Source organism: Grammomys surdaster, unplaced genomic scaffold (genome assembly GCF_004785775.1).
Source record: "Grammomys surdaster isolate TR1022 unplaced genomic scaffold, NIH_TR_1.0 126531, whole genome shotgun sequence".
In the NCBI taxonomy this organism is placed as follows: domain Eukaryota; kingdom Metazoa; phylum Chordata; class Mammalia; order Rodentia; family Muridae; genus Grammomys; species Grammomys surdaster.
In genome coordinates, this window is record NW_021621323.1 from 6,600,019 (window position 1) to 6,617,084 (window position 17,066).

General features: G+C 43.2%; 1 protein-coding gene across 1 annotated transcript in view; it reads right to left on the minus strand.

The window, feature by feature from the left end:
* Positions 1 to 406: 406 nt before the first annotated feature.
* The window catches only part of Manba (mannosidase beta), an 87,487-nt gene continuing 70,827 nt past the window's right edge, over positions 407 to 17,066 (minus strand). Inside the window, exons 14-17 of the mRNA XM_028760483.1 lie at positions 8,797 to 8,941; positions 5,362 to 5,504; positions 4,273 to 4,530; positions 407 to 1,640 (exon numbers count right to left, since the gene is read on the minus strand). Of these exons, the coding sequence (XP_028616316.1) occupies positions 1,416 to 1,640; positions 4,273 to 4,530; positions 5,362 to 5,504; positions 8,797 to 8,941 (771 nt within the window). The 3' untranslated portion in view covers positions 407 to 1,415. The remainder of the gene's footprint in view (positions 1,641 to 4,272; positions 4,531 to 5,361; positions 5,505 to 8,796; positions 8,942 to 17,066) is intronic.

Consider the following 17,066-nt stretch of genomic DNA (forward strand, 5'->3'; position numbering starts at 1 on the left):
TAGTCTATCAACTTCAAAGCCTTTACAGGCTTCTCCCAGGGAACTCACCCAGTTAAAGAAGAGTACAGTCTTCCCTTGCCCTCAGCACCTTGCGAGGTGTAGTCCTTGAGAAGCCTTACACGAGTGTGAGAGAGTCTATGTTCGTGTGTGTCTATAAAATGACAAAGCTCTTGGGTACTGAGGAAAAAGATTAGATGGCCTATAGTATTTATCTTCTTTACAGAGTTCCTCAGCCTAGAGATTCTCAGTGCTAAAAATAAAGCCATTAGTTAATGAGTCTTGGTTTTAAATAAAATACTCATTACCTGTCCATTCCACTAAGTAATTGTGAATGCTTTCTAGTAATCTTGGGTTATAGTCTTCAAAGTCTCCCATTTGTCAAGCAGACATGAATGTTCAACACAGCTTTGCATGCAATGAAATATTTATTCAATGTTAAGCAGAGTGCAAACAAACTTTCAAGTTGTCAATGCAATTTATATAATCTATAGTTTTTTATATAATTTAAATATATAGAAAAAATATAAAAGTAGTACCAAAAAGCCCACAAACCAGTACCCAAAAATAGCTATTCACTAACATTTTTTTGCCACTTCCACACCAGAGCCAGTGAGTTTAAATGTGGCTCGTACCTTTGGATTAGAGAGTTCATCAGAATCAGTGTTAAACCTAAAGCTCACAAGAACATTCAGAACCAAGAGAGGTGAAAAATCCTACAGTATAGTCAGGGCCAACTTTGAATTTGTGTTCCTCCTGCCTCTGCCTCCAGAGGGCTGGGACTACAGGAAGGTGCCACAATCAGCCTAGACTGCTTTTTAAAGAAACATCACACTCTTGGTCTTTTAAGAAAAAGTTATTGCCAAACTATGAAAAAAGGAATCCTACCTGAAGATTGTAATCAAATACAACATTCAGGCCCCTTCCCTGTCTACCAACAATCAATATGGCTGCCATTAAGCAATCTCTATTATAGGATCTGAGTTCCCATTTCCTCTGGCAATCATAGCCACACACTCCATCTTCAGTGGGTAGAATTCATAGTGCTACGAAAGGTCTACATTACTTCAGAACCTCCACATTTGGTTCCACACATACAATCATGTCACAATCTACTGGTTCCCCAAAAGGTCATCGGGTGTATAAGTCTTCTGACTGTGCTTTAGCTGGGGAACAACGTCCTAAAAAAAAAAAAAAAAAACAATCCTGGAAAATTCAAGAATACCTGGGCGTGACCTTGTCTAAGGACTTCACCTGGATGAACAAACAGTATTCACTGTTCAAACTGGAGACATGGGAAGTCATAACACCCCAGGCAGCAGATACTTCTTCAGCTTTACCGCAGGCTGCCTTCCTCTCCAGCCATGCTTGAGAAAGGCTTTGTCCCCAGTGTCCACTGAAATACAACCCACGCCTCCTCAGTAGATATCTGTCAGGGAGGTGACTCTGAATGCTTTCTGCAGCTCACTCTTGCTGGTGGGCTTCCAAGGGTAAAACAGTACCGAGCGCTTCTTCTTAATCATGAGGAAGCCGTTATCACTAAACCGCCCTGGGATGCTTCCTACATCCAACCAAACAAAGGGAGCGATGGCTGACGTTTTCAGATCAAAAACAAATACATCGCCCTTCTGAGAGATGCTGACCTGAAAAAATAAAAAAGGTAAGTGAAATGAAGGACAAGCAAGAGCTGCAGTCTACATCTGTCAGCTAGACATTTATGTGGGCCTAATAAAAACGCATTTCCCAACACTTCAGGGTGAGCTGCCAAAGTCATATATTGTGTGAAGCTGTGACACTTGCCAGTATCTGGAAAAATGATTTAAGTCTGCGGAAAAATTACCAATTGTCTTCTCAAGCCAAGAAAATGCATACATTTGCCAGTTATTAAGGAAACTATCTCTGAGAAGCTGAAAGCCCAACAAAGGGGTACTTGGCATTTTGGTGGCTTAAGTGACTGTTTCAAAAAATTAGGACTGGGCCTAGCTTCAGAGCACAACTGTGGAGCTCCTAAACTCAGGAATGAAGTTACACCGCATGCTCCCAAATCCTGGCACCTCCTCTTCCAGTGAAGCCCCCAATTCAGACACAAGCAAGTAGACCATATGGCTTACCCCACCCAGGCCAGGAGGCACCAGGCAAGCCTTGGCTTCTATTGCTGCAAGGCCAAAAGAGGCGCCAGGGCCTAGCTTTCTCTGATGCCTACTTTGGAAAAAGAAGTCACATCGATGTGTGCCTTACAGCACAGCTGGGCTTGACCTTAAGCTCTGGGTTCACAGAGATGAGCGCAGTAAGTACCCTGAACAGTAACTGCTAATCAACACTATTAGCAGGATGAGTTTCATGGATATGCTAATAGAACAAGAAGCCCTTCTGCTATCTGACTCCCAATTGTCATGAGTAACCAAAGTCTAGCTGAAACAATAAACAAATAAATGAATTTTTAAAAACAAATTAAGTCATTTAGAGGTGTGTGTGTGTGTGTGTGTGTGCACAAGTAAGCACACTGAGACCACAGGTCAGGGTCAAGTACCCTCTAAAGTTCCTTATCCACTTTATTTTTTGAGACAGAGTCTCTGAGTCTAGAGTTCTCCAGTTCAGCTAGACTGGCTGGCCAGCAAGGCCTAGGACTCCCCCGTGCCTCTGCCTCTCCAATGCTAGGATTACAGAAATAAGCTGCCACAACTGGCTTTTTACTTGGGTTTTCTGGGATCCAAACTCAGATGTCCGTGCTTGCTAGCACTTTAGTGACTGAGCCATCTCACCAACGACAACAAACCACTATGATTTCAAAGTCCCTAAGTTGATAGATTTTGAATGTGACTATTATATAGCTGTCATTGCTGTTTACGGCTGTACATCAGTCATTCTGTCACTGTGGTAAAACACCAGGGTAACATCCAGAAGGGTTTGTTTGGGCTCATACTTGCAGAGTGTTAAGATTCCATAACGGAAGAGCAGAGGCCCGGCAGTGAGCAGGCCGGGCAGCTGGAACAGAAGCTGAGGATGCTTATCTTGGACCACAAGCACAAAGCAGGGAGGGTGAAGTGAGTTTTAAACTCTCAAAGCCTGCCTCCAAGAAGCCTGACCTTCCTCAACCTCCACAAACAGCATCACCCACTGGGGACCAAATACACAAGCCTTCTGAGGACATTTTCACATTAGGACATCATAGGTTGTTTCATGCTTTGCTGTTTAAAAAAGAAAAATAGAAATTGACATAAGCACACAGGTACTTCCTCATCTCTGTTCTACCTCGTGTTCCAGAGAAGGGATGTTTTCAGTTGTTTTAACTTCTTTTAAAAAGACAAAAAAAACACAACAAAACAAAAAAACAAAAACAAACAAACAAACAAAAACAGGCTTTTTTTTTCTTTTCTTTTTTCTTTTCGAGACAGGGTTTCTCTGTGTAGCCCTGGCTGTCCCGGAACTGACTCTGTAGACCAGGCTGGCCTCGAACTCAGAAAAAAACCAGGTCTTTTTATATTATCCTTTCTAAAGTCAATTTAAAATCTCAATTAAACTATGTAACAAGTTGAAATTTGGCTAGACAGAGAATGAAAGTTTCTAGAGAAATATTGTCTGTTTTTATGTGGAGGGAGAAAAGGAAGGAAAGGTTTTCAATCAACTTAGATGGATGCCAGGTTTACCAGCTGAGTTAATTTGAAACAACAACAACAAAAACCACATGTCCTGATTATCCTTTTTTTTTTCTTGTCAATTATAAAGAGATTTGGTGATTAAGGGACTTTGAAGCAATGACTCAAAGACAGAGGAGTGGTTAATGAACTATACTGGAGTCAAACTCGAATGATTCAGTCACTGTTCTTCCTGGGCCCCGGGACACTGAGCTTGCTGCCTGACGCTCTGTGCACTGGGCCCTGGGACACTGAGCTTGCTGCCTGACGCTCTGTGCACTGGTTATCTCATTGTGAAACAAGATCACAAGATATCGTGGAAGCCAGGGCTTATGCAACAGAGTGCAGAGAACAGAGCCCGGAGCCCGGAGGAGATGCAATCTGTGTAGAAGCCACCTCTCCACCATTGCAGCCCTACCAACGAAAGGTAACAGGGCACCACAGTGTAGCAGAAACTGATTGCAAACAAATCCTGAAGTAGAAATAAAAATGATTTAGTCTTAGCATCCAGGAGGAAGAGAGGGACCATCCCCAGGTCTCAGGCTAGCAGTATGAAAAGGTAAAGCACCAGGAAGCTGCTCATTTGCCCAAGAAAAGGAACACCCCACAGGCTACTGGACCCTGGACAAGAGACACTTACAGTGATGTTGGCCTTGACCAGCCCTTTAGCATCCTTCAGAGAGGACAGGAAATGGTAGTTGGTTGGGCTGAAGAGTTCGTTGTCAGTTGAAAGGTAAAAGGAAACCACACAGGTTTCCCTTGTACAACCTCTACATCTCTTCAGCAGGTTAGACACCGGATTCTTGAATAGAACCACAGCTTCCCCGGCCTTAATCACAATACTTGAATTCACCAGGGAGCACACAGGCTTCGGGGAGCTCCAGTGACGAAGCCTCACCTGGGGGGAAAAGAATGACAAGGACCATTCATGCCTACCACTTTGCTTGTCTATTTAGAGAGGAATATTGGCTGGACAGCAGAACAGCAGAGCCCATCGACCGTAACACTCGCCTTTGCGCCCCTGCCCTTCATAGCTCTAGCCACATAACTAATTACTCAACTTCCATTACCCAGGATCCATTTCTCCACGTATAAAATGAGGAGAACAACATTGAAAACCTTACTGCCTGTCACGAGAATTAAAAATGGCAAGAACTCAGCACACTGCAGGTCTTCTGTAGTCGGAACCTGTTTCCAGTGTTAGTGACATTGTTTAAACTGGAGACAGCCAAAGGTTTCTAAGTCTTCCTTTTGACTTAAACTGACAACACAAGTTTATTTTTCTATGTACCTGTTCTTGATAGTTTTACTGATTTCAACTTTACCACACCCCTTTCACCACTTCTGGGAAATGTGAACCAGTCCCAGCTTCTCACAGTGATAATCTTACACTTACACAGCACTTTGCCCAGTTCTTCATGTAATTCTTTTATTCATTTTTCGTAGATAATACTAAGGGAGACAGACTAGTTTTATTTGACAACTGAGGGAATTGAATCCCCAAGATGATAACGGTTTTGCTCAGGTTATATAATACGTGGCAGACATTAGCCTGAATAGTGTATGTCTACACAGTCAAGCATATGCTACAAATATTAAAAGCATCTTGAGGTGGATTAACTTCTCCTTTGCTCATTCCCAAAAGAATATCACCAAACAATTTAAAAAGTCATCTAAAAGTTGCCCTCAACTTTAGAGACAGAAAAAAATATATATCCAAGTAACTCACGGTGAGCTTTGTACGGTAGTCTTTGTGAAGATCTGACACACCGTAGACATAAAAAACACCTTCATCTTCAAAACCTACTGGCAACAGTGGAGCGAAGAAACGCCGAGCAAAGTAATGCAGCATTTTCCATTTTCCTCCATATTCTGAAAATAGCCAAGAGAGTCAGAGACACCATGAGCAAGCAGCTGGGGGCGGGGCCCACAGGAGCAGCAGTTGGGTTTGTCAGAAGTTTTTGAAGAACGTGTGTGAGAAGGAGTTTGTATTAGGGCAAACCTAGTGTTCTAATGACTCAACCATCGGTTCTGGAGACTGATTCATAAGAAGTTCACACCATCAGAAAGATAAAGGTAGGTAGGAACTACCTATTTTCCAAAGGAAGACTCAAGCACTTAATTGATACATGCTAGGGGCAGCACCTTGAGCCCAGATCTTACTCCAAGACAGGCCTTTCTCAGAGACAGCCCTGCTTCTGGAAGCTCAGCACATCAATGCACTTTCGATTTTTGTTTTGTTTTGTTTTGTTTTGTTTTGTTTTGTTTGAGATCAAGATCCAGATTGGCCCTAATCCCTAGGCTTTCAAACTTGAGTCGCTTCATGCTGGAGTGACAAGAGTAAACCAGTACGCTGGTTACCAGTGTTCTGTTTTACCACAGTATGCTGGTTACCAGTGCTCTGTTTTACCACACACACATAAAGGAGAGGCTCGTGGGCAGCATGAACCGATGCTTGTTACAAAATTTCATTCATAAGAATTATCTAGACTTCAGTCCCCTTTGCCCATGGCTACAAAAATCTTCTAGGCAAAGCAAAACAGGCACTACACAAACATTTGTTTCAGAATCAGATTAAATCCATGGCAATTAATAATACCTTCCCCCAATATAATCTGGAAGTGCTAGAACTCTCCAGAATCCCACGCCTGGTTCAGATGCCTAGTAGGCTGAACCACCTTTGGTTTCTTTGAATTGGTTTGATCAGAATTGGTTATATTTGAATTGCTATTATAAAATACCATGACCAAAAGTAACTTACAAAAGAAAAGATTTGTTTGGGCTTAAGGTTCCAGAGAGGAAAAAACTGGCTTCTCAGCTGGGAGGTGGTGGCCCAAGCCTTTAGTTACAGCTCTGGAGGCAGAGGCAGGTGTGTCTGTGAGTTCAAGGCCAGCCTACAGTGAGTTCCAAGACAGCCAGGACTACACAGAGAAATCCTGTCTTGGAAAAACAAGAGAGAGGGAGGGAGGGAGGGAGGGAGGGGAGGGGGGTAGGGGAGGGAGGGAGGGGAGGGGAAGGGGAAGGGGAGGGGGAGGGGAGGGGGAGAGGGAGGGGGGAGGGGGAGAGCGCGCTAGAGAGCTCTCAGGAGCAGATATGTCTCATAATCAAAAGATCTTTAATAAGGTTCCAGAGAGGGAGTCTACAATGCAGAGAAGGCACAGCATGGTACCAGGGGTCAACTGGTCACTTTGTAGCCACACAGAGGAAGCAGAGAGAAAAAGCAGGAAGTGGGCGAGGCTATACACCCACAAAGCCTCCTGAGGCACGATTTCTCCACCTCTTAAAGGTTCCATAGCCTCCCCAGACAGTACTACCACTGGGGAACTAAGTGTTTAAATACATAAGCCTATGGGGTACATTTATTCAAACCACTTGGCTTATCATTCGACTTTTTAATTTTCTTCCTTTCTCAAAATCTGTCTGAGAATAAAGATTCTCCCTGACAAAGAACCACTTCTGCAGGCCAAAAGAACAAGACAAAGAAAAATGGGTGGAGAAAAAAAAAAACCTTCTCATGAAGTGGATGTATAAAATAAAATATTGTTAGCTACTATCTGGAGGAGGGAAATGAAGTAAAGATTTAATTAACTAAACAGATAACAATTTTTTCCAGCTGCATGATTTTTAGAAAAACATCCTGATTATCCTTTTTTTTTTCAACTATAAAGCAATTTAGTGACTAAGCCATTTCGAAGCGATAAATCAAAGACAGTGCAATGATTAATAGATTGTACTTAAAGAGGCAAAACTGGGGTGATTCAAGCAGCCTCCAAAGCTCGCTGAGCCTCAGGACACTGGGCTTGCTGCCTAACTTCTGTGGACTGTTTTCTTACTTGCAAAACAGATCACAGCGAGTGTTTCAGGGATGGTGCCCAGGAGGGAACCTAGGACAGAGCCTGGAACACAGAGGCACAGTTGCCTCCACTGAGAGAGACAGAGACAGGGAGGTGGTAACACATGGGGAAAGACAGAGACAGGGAGGTGATCATGAGATGTACAATGTAAGCTGTGGAGGTGAATGAAAGACAAGACCCCAATTCTTTCTAGTTTTGCAAAATTTCACGTCTGAAAAATCTCACTCCCAATGGTTCCTTTTTACTTAGAGCAGCGTGGTGGGAGAAGCGTGGTACGGACAAGCCAGTCCAGTTGGGTTTTCACTGGGGAAGTTTTCTGCTCGTGGGAGATGGCTCCTGGGATAACTTACAGTCTCATGTATGACATACGACAACCGTTAGAGCAGAGAGACTGCCAGTTGGCAGTGTCACTCTTTGCCCCTATAGCATCCCACGATTCCCTCTACCAAAGGTCAGATACCCATTTTGACTCCTTAGCTTTTTAGAGATACAAACATAGATGAAATCGTTCAAACCGCAAATTCCACGCCAGGCATGTCACCTATTGCTCGTTGAGCTGGTTCAGGTGGCAACCTTTCCTACTTGCATTTCTGACTCTGCTACCTTTTCCAAGGCACAGACGGAGCATGTAATGAAGACTTTATAGCGTTAAGTCAGATTCATCGAGTGGGACACTTTGTCATTTACATGAGCCAACCTTCTGCTCGGCAGAATTCTTCCACGCAGAACAAGGTAAATGCCCTTTGGGCCCTGAAATAAAACCTCTTAAATAAATGCAGAGTCCTATGTGATTGAGGACTGGGAGACTGTTCACGAAATGAGGATGGGGAGTTGGTAAACTGCTTGCTATGCAAGTTCAGATGCTCAGCACCCATGTAAAAAGCTGGTCAGCATGCCTTACACTGGGAAAGAAGAGACTGGGAATCCTCGGGGCTTGTAGGCTGACCAGCCTCAGTGAATCCATGAGCTCGAGAGCTCCAGGTCTGGGGTCAGGGTGAGGTAGGAGAGTAAGATACAGAGTGATTGGTGAAGACACCTCATACTGACCTTTGGTCCATACACACACCTCTCCACCCCATATCACACCTGGGCTCTCCATACCCGAACCCACTCCTCCACAGCCTGCTGTGACTTTGCTGAGAATAGCGGGCTCACGGAAAGACTGTTGGGGGCAGCCGAGTTCACTGAGGGTTCAGGGAATAGCCTCTTTGGCCTAGTTCTCCTTGAGGTAATCTGATTCTTCAGGCTCCATGCTTTCCCAGTCCCTCTCCACACAGGCATTGATTTCCCTCACACAAAGAGATACTTACCAAGAGAGGCCCAGGAAGGAGCCTGCCAGATATCATTCAACTGCCAGTACAGTGCCCCCATGGTGTGCCCTTGTCCGTTCACTATCTCACTGCGGCTGCGCATGTAGAACTCGGTTTCTGTTTTGATACACTGGGCCTGCATCACCTGATCAGGGAGGCAGTCACAGACAGGTGTTATTGTTCACTGTAGGCTGTCCAGATATCAGAAATTACAGGCTTGGGGTAGTTTGTTTCTTTGCTTGCTTGCCTGGTTGGTTGTTTTTTGTTTTGTTTTGTTTTGTTTTGTTTTTTGAGTAAATTAGATAAACTAGAGAGTTGGGCTTGCATTGATTAGGGCTACATTATTTTTATTAATTAAATTAATAAATTTTACTACATTAAATCTGGAGCTAGTCCCTTGCCATGAGAGAAACTGCTGTCTACAACAGGGTTGGGGAGGAGCTTGGTGTTTTATTTGTTATAACAGCAGATGGTGAAGGAAATGGGATGTCCTGAAAGCCAATGACGGTGTAGAAAATGAGGGAAAGAAAAACTATCATTCCGGAACAAATGCTGTACTTGGTCAAACAGCATGCTGTTTTGCAACAGCGGATTCTGCAAATACATTCATAACTCTGGAAAACTTATTAGGAAGAAATCTACAAGAAAATCAGCATTGCTGTTATGAGTAAATTAGTCAATCTCAATTTTTCTAGACTAACTTCTCACATCATGGTTTTTGATGATTAACCTGCAATTTCTTACGGCTGTCATTTCTCCATTAGAGCAGGACGAGTGGTTTTATAGCAACAAGTGAAGCACATCTAGTTCTTGTTTAAGAGGCACAGGAACACTCTAGGCAGCTCCTTAATGACTGTCATCATCGCTGGAAAATAGATTCTTCTTATGTACAGCTGTTCTTACTGACGCTGTACTTTGTGGTCTTAGCTTGGAATTCTGCTCAGGAGGGGCATGAGGATGGTCAGAGAGCCTCGGAGATGGTCAGAGCAACAAGATCTCACTCAGAGAACAGAGTGACCTTAGAACAGGGTGTGGATCACTCCAAAAAGAGAAAAAGAAGCTTTTCTGGACACTAGGAAGCTAAGTGCAGATTGCATCTTTCTATAAACAAAGCTCAGACTGGGGAGGAGATTTCAGATGGCAGGGGCTGGATGCAAGAGAAGCAACAAGGTGGCTGATCGGGAGTCAGAGACACTCGTTTCCAGAAGGGTGACGTCACAGTTATCCTACAGAGACAATGGATATGTTCATGATAGAAGACAGGCCAACGCTATGAGCTCGTGTGATACAGCAGAGGGGCTTAGTAGAAAAGTAAGGATTGTCCCAAGAGGATAGGACAGAACCTTCCAGCCAGAGAGAACAGTGTGTGTGTGAGTGTGTGTGTGTGTGTGTGTGTGTGTGTGTGTGTGTGTGTGTGTGAATACCATGCACTCGCATGAGTGCATGGGCTTGCTAAGAACAGACAGCAGACTCATGTGGCCTGAGCACAGAAAGCCTGGAGCAATGGAAGAATCTGGCAGGAATTCTAATCCTGACTAGAGAAACAGAGAAAAGTGTGGCAGAGTTCTGCTGTATCCTAAGAGCAACTGAAGTCCTGGGCTGCTGTCCGGTGAAAGAGAGATGTGGCCAACTTGCATTTCCAAAATGTCATTAGAATTCTGAGCAGAGACAGGGTTAGGGATAGGCGTGCTGGATCTAGGGAGACATCATTGCTGAAGCTTCTGTTGAAGAGATGTGTGTGTGTGTGTATGTGTGTGCATGTGTGTGTGTGTGTGTGTGTGCATGTGTGTGTGTTTGTATGTGATTAAGTTATGTATGCGTGATTAAGTTGTGTGTGATTGTGTGTGCATGTGTGTATGTTTGTGTGTGATTAAGTTATATGTGTGTATGATTAAGTTTTGTGTGTGTATGCATGTGTGTGTATTTATGATTAAGTTGTGTGTGTAAGTTGTGTGTGTGTGTGTGTGTCTGAGCTGATTAAGACACAGACTTCCCATTCTGAGCCAGGCTACTAGAGCCCACAGCAATGACAGCCAGGGTGCTGCATAGGACAGTAAAAACAGATCTCTGCAGCAAAGAGCATTTGTGACAGATCAGAATGACCACAGTGTACACTTAGAATGTATGTTCCTCTAAAAATACCTTAGGAGATGAAATAAAAAAAAAAATAGACCAAAGAATTCTTTCCGTCAATCAAGCTAATCTGCAGTTTGACTCGGGATCTCTAGCCAAGTTCCTTGTAAAAAATACCATTCTTATCTGAACTAAACAGAGCAGAATTTATCCCCTTCAAGACTTTGATACCTATGCACAAAGAATCTGGGTCCCTGGAATAAAGCATCTGCAAATGTATTGAGTTGCTGTACCTAACCAACTTAGTAAAGTAATTTCAAGAATTTCTTTTTTTTTTTTTTAATTGGATACTTTATTGACATTTCAAATGTGATCCCCCTTCCCGGATTTCCTCCTCCCGGAACCCCCATCCCATCCCCCTCCCCTACTTCTATGAGGGTGTTCCCCCACCCACCCACTCTCTCCTCCCCACCCTCAAACTCCTCTACACTGGGGCATCAAGCCTTCCCAGAACCAAGGGCCTCTCATCTCATTGATGCCTGACAAGGCCATCCTCTGCTACATAAGAGAAGCAGCCAGCAAGTGAAATCTCAGTGGAGATAGATGGGGAGGGTGTATTGGGTCTTGGGTCTATACTAACTATCATTCTATGCCCACTAAATATCTTAAGCTTGGGGCTGGGGGGTATGGTTCAGTGGATAAAGCACTTGCCACGCAAGTGTGAGGGCGGGACTTGGGATCCCTAGTGCCCAAGTAAATGCTGCCAGGAATCCTAGCACTTGGGAACAGAAACAGGGAATCCTCAAAGCAAGCTAACATTGGTAAGCTCTGTGTTCAGCAGAAGATCTGTCTCAGTAAAGTCGAGAGCAACGGAGAAAGACACCTTGTGTCAACAGTCACACACACACACAGAGGTGCACACACACACACACACACATACACTCCTACATACATACAAATGCACGCACGTGAACACAAATGCACAAGAAAAAAAAAAAGAAAATTTTAACCTTCCATCAGCGTGGAAAGTAACCTATTAGGTTTCAAGATTCATTTAAATCACTGAACTTCCAGATAATGCCCGACCAGCTCTGCTACATGTGGTCTCTGGGGACAGTATCAATTAAAGCTCCTGCCAATGTAGCTTACACATCCAATGCCCTGATTCACCAGAAATCCCTTCTCACCCTGAGATTCACGAATTACTCACGGCTTCGAGTGTGAAGAGCTCACTAGAGGTACAAGGAGTCTCCATTGTGCCCCTAAGAAACAACTCAAGATTCCAGAGCACCCAGGACCCAAAATATCCCTGAAGATTGGACCATTCCTCCCATGCCAATAAAGCTAAGGAGCACGGGACTCTAAGAATAGCCCTGAGATCAGAATCAGCCTTGACCCATGAGTTACAGCATGGAAGAGGCACCCATTCAAGGCATCTGGGAGAGATTCGACTTTCCTTAGATTTATATATAAGAGAAAACCAAACACCAGAGAATGATGCATAACACAAGGTATCAATCAGCACAGGAGATGGCCTACGTCAGGCAGAGAGAAAGCTTTCAGGACAAAGTATGGACTATAAAGAATGGCTAGTGTTTAGCTAACTCTTAAAATGCCACAACTAGATGTTTTCCTTATGGCTTTAATGGACCTAGCATGCTTTTTTTGTTCATGGGAAATTTGATTTTTTTTTTCAGGAAGAGGCAAAAGATTCTAATAAGGTCATCTGGCTCTAAGATCATTTGTAACCTCATTAATATATATTGTAAGTCAAACCAGTTATTGCTTTCAGTGCATATATATATATATATATATACATATATATATACATATACATATATGTAGATATGTGTGTGTGGCACATGTGTTCTGATTGTGTATGTGTGTGTGTGTTTCAAATACAGGGTGTTAGGAAAAATGCTTCCTAACATTTAATCTTTTTTTTCTCTGGGTTTTCTCTGTATAGTTCTGGCTGTCCTGGAATTCATTCTGTGGACCAGGCTGGCCTTGAACTTTCAGAGATCTACCTGACTCTGCCTCCTGAGTGCTGGGATTAAATGCATGCTCCACCATCACCCAGCAAGCTTTATTCTTTAAATACAAGGGCCGATATTTCCGTTCTCATTTTTTCCTCCCTTGTGCTGTCTCTTTTGATAATAATATATGGCAATGCAAGCCTGGAAACAATTGTGCATGAATAAAATTCCAGCATTTAGAGATGCAAGCAGAAAGAGCAGAAACTCAAGTCCATACTGAGCTCTATATGGTACTGTCTCAAATAACAAAAAATGAAAAAGACCCTCAACCAAACGTGTGTGTGTATGCAGGTAGGTGGGTATATATGTACATATGTATGTGTATTTGTGTGCATGTATGAGACAGAGTTCAATGCTCTTGTTTTTCGGGTTTGGTTGTTTGGTTGGTTGGTTTTTGTTTTTCGATACAGGGTTTCTCTGTGTAGTCCTGGCTGTCCTGGAACTCACTCTGTAGAGCAGGCTGGCCTCGAATTCAGAAATCCGCCTCCCTCTGCCTCCCAAGTGCTGGGATTAAAGGCGTGCGCCACCACCGCCCGGCCAATGCTCTTGTTTTATATTGTCACTTGCTTTGGTAAGGATGTTGCCATAAACTGGCAACAATCTTGCCAAGCTTAGCCTCTCCCATGTGTTAATTCATGGGTATGTTTTGTTTCTCCTGCTGAGGATATTATCACTTAAATTAAATTTAATTGCCTTAAATTAGAGCCAGCATACTCCATTTGCCACAATCCTCAATAGATGTTCATTTTTATTGTTTTATTTTTGTTTGTTTCTGCATACCAAGCCCAGTGTGGTAGTTTGAATGAGATGGCCCCCATAGGCTCATATGTTTGAAAGTGTTTTTGAAGTTGGTGGAACTGTTTGGGAAGGATTAGGAGGTGTGGCCTTGCTAGAGGAGGTATGTCACTGGAGGTGAGCTTTGAAGTTTAAAAAAGTCCATACCATTCCCAATTAGCTTCTCTTTTCCCCTTGTGGTTTAATAATGCCTAAATATTGCCTCATAGTAAGCTCTCAGCTACTGTGGCAGTGCTGTGCCTGTCTGTCCAGTGCCATCCCCACCACGATGGCTATAGACTCTACCACCCTCTGCAACTATGGGCCTCAAATTAAATGCTGTATTATATCAGCTGCCTTAGTGACAGTGTTCGTTCCATAGCAATAGAAAAGTAGCTAATACACCCAGGGCCTCACATGTGCTTAGCAAGAACTCAGGCATCAGTGACACCCCAGCACCACAATCCCCCATAATCATTATTCTCAGCTATTTAAATTATTGGTCAATTCCTATAAATATTTGCTTTCAACATTTAAATCATATGCATGTTCACTGCTACTTACAACATAGTTATTTCTGTAATCCATTCTAACATTAGCTTCAGTGTTATAATTTATTTTTCTAGCACAATTAGGTAAATATCATAAATCCCAAAGAATTTTCAAACTTTAAAAATGTTAAAAATTAAAGCAGATCTCTTTTTTGAATCTTTATTTTTACTTATTGGATTTATTCATTTTATTTTATGTGTGAATGCTTTGCCTGCGTGCATGAAAACAGGGCATCAGATCCCTGGTAACTGGAGTTACAGATGGTTGTGAACCACCACATGGGTGCTGGAAATCAAACCCAGGTCCTCTGCAAGAGCAACAAGTACTCTCAACTGCTGAGCCATCTCTCCACTCCATGGTTAGTAGATCTCTTAATGCCCTTGCTATCTGAAAGGATCTCTGTCCAGGAATCCATCATACGAGAAATCAGCATGGAAGAGAATGTAACCAAGGCTCTTGAGCACGTCAAACTCTAGCAGAAAGCAGCACATCCTAGCTTCAGATAGTGCCAAGTCAATAACATGAGTCAGAGTTTACCTAGGCTAGGTATTACTACTCAAGAATAATGTTTAAGATCATTGTGTGGTTTAGATAAACACCTCAAAGGCTTAAGGGTTTGGTCCCCAACTTAATACTAGACAGTTGTCAGAAATGTTAAGATGTAAGGCCTAGTGGAGGTCTTAGGACCATTGGAGGTTAGTCCCTCAAAAAGGACTGTGGAACCCATCCCTTTTGCTTCCTGGTCTTGAGCTGGGGACTTTGATTTGGTGAGTTTCTGCCATGATGGGCTAGCATAGGCCTAAAGCAATGGGTCCAGCCAGTCACAGACTAAAACCTTTAAAACTTCAAACCAAAAGAGCCTTTCTTTTCCTAAGGTTTTCCTTCTAGATATTTGCTATTGATGAAAAACTAATGAAAGAAAAAAAGTACAGAGAAGCTAGGTGGTCATTACTATAGCGGAGATGCTACAGGGAAACTTTTGAACTTGAACTTGTTTACATAAAGTTCAGGGGAATAGGCTGGGGGAGGGGACCTAATAAGCAGTAGGCAGAGTTTAATGGGAAAATTAGGCAGGAAATCAGAAGTCAAAAGGGAACATGGAACGAAAGAGCCAAAGACTGATGAGGTTTCAGCCAGAAGTGAGAGCTATGCTGGGAATTCGCTGTGTTGTGACAAAGAGTTTGGACGCACATCGTCTATTCCTGAGACTTCGTGGGAGACAGGTTAGCTTATCTAGCAAAGAGAACAACCCTAAGCAACAACACGGCATTTAGACCATGACAGAGGTCATCGCTCACTACTTAGCCGCAATGTACAGGTCTAAAGCAAGGAGGAGCAGAGAAGCAAGATTTTAAAATAACTGAAGCTTAACCAGAAAAGAAACAAGCACGATCTTTCGGTCAAAGATGTACATGGAGGGTGAAAATAAGCCAAGGGCACTCACTCTACCGGAACAGTACGAAAGGGGCCCCGCCCACCGCAGGCTCAGTAGTTCAAGGGAAGTGTCCTGAGAAGGGGCTTTCAGGCTCTGCTTACTCATGGTTGCCTAGGGCAGCAGGGCGTTCAGAAACCACTGCACCTGTGACTCCACTGGCCCAAGAACAACTCACACCCCGCAGCAGACCTTGACTTCTCCCATGTGTCTCTGGTTTTGCAGGCAGGCAAAATGCAAGAGTTGCAGGGTCTCAGAGGCTTCTAGTGAGGTTTCAAAGGAAACCTGAGGAAACCAGGTGGTGTGTGGGAAAGTCAGAGTCCATGAAAGTAGCCCCGATAGGGTCACACTGTGAGATCAAATGGGAAGCTACAGTGGAGGCCCTTGGGGTCAGAATCAGCGAGGCTACAGGGAATGTAAGAACTCGGGTTCTTGTAGATCACATCCAAGCAGAGCGGGAAGCTGAGCGTTTTAGGGTGTCATGTTTGCCTTGCTGTACATATATTTTCCTCTCTAGTTTTTCATCTTATGTTTAAGCCTTTGATACATTTTTGTTAACCTTATGTGCGGCATGAAATAGGAGTCCACATTTACTCTTTTGCGTTTAAATATATACCTGTTCCAGAACCACGTGTTGAAAATTCTATCCCACTCCCACCCTTTTATTGTCTTGGGAATGGAAACTAGAAAACACTATAGAAGGTCCTCAAAATTTTTAAAATAGGGCTCCAGTACAGCTTAATAGATACAGTAATAGGTTTAGATCCCCTCCCAAAATTAAATTAGTTTATCGAAGATACCTACATATCATATTCTGTATAGTATTATTTTTAACACTTTTTTTTTCTTTTATTGAATATGCCTGTATGCCAGGAGGGGCATCAGATCACGTTGTAGATGGCTGTGAGCCACCATGTGGTTGGTTGCTAGGAATTGAACTCAGGATGTCTGGAAGAGCAGTGGTGCTCTTAACCGCTGTGCCATCTCTCCAGCCCTATACAGTATTATTATTAATAGCCAAAATAGAACCAACCTAAGAGCCTTGTCAATAAACGAATAGGTAAGGAAAATGTGGGGTATGTGTCCAGTAGAAAGAAGAAAAGTGTGTCATTTTTGACAATGTTAATCAACCTGGAGGATACTGCAGTAAGGTAAACCAGCTATGCTGGCTAATTTTTGACAATTTGACACAAACCTAAACATATCTGGTAAGAGGGAATCTCAACTGAGGGATTGTCTCCATCAGATTGGACTGAAGGCAAGTTCATGGGTCATGTTCTTGATTAGCGATTGATAAGGAAGGGTCCCGGTTCCTGTGTGCAGTGCCACCCTGGGCAGATGGTCTTGGCCTTTTCTGAAGAGAAACAGAGGAGTAGATGGGCCAAGGAGTGAGAGGAAGGACT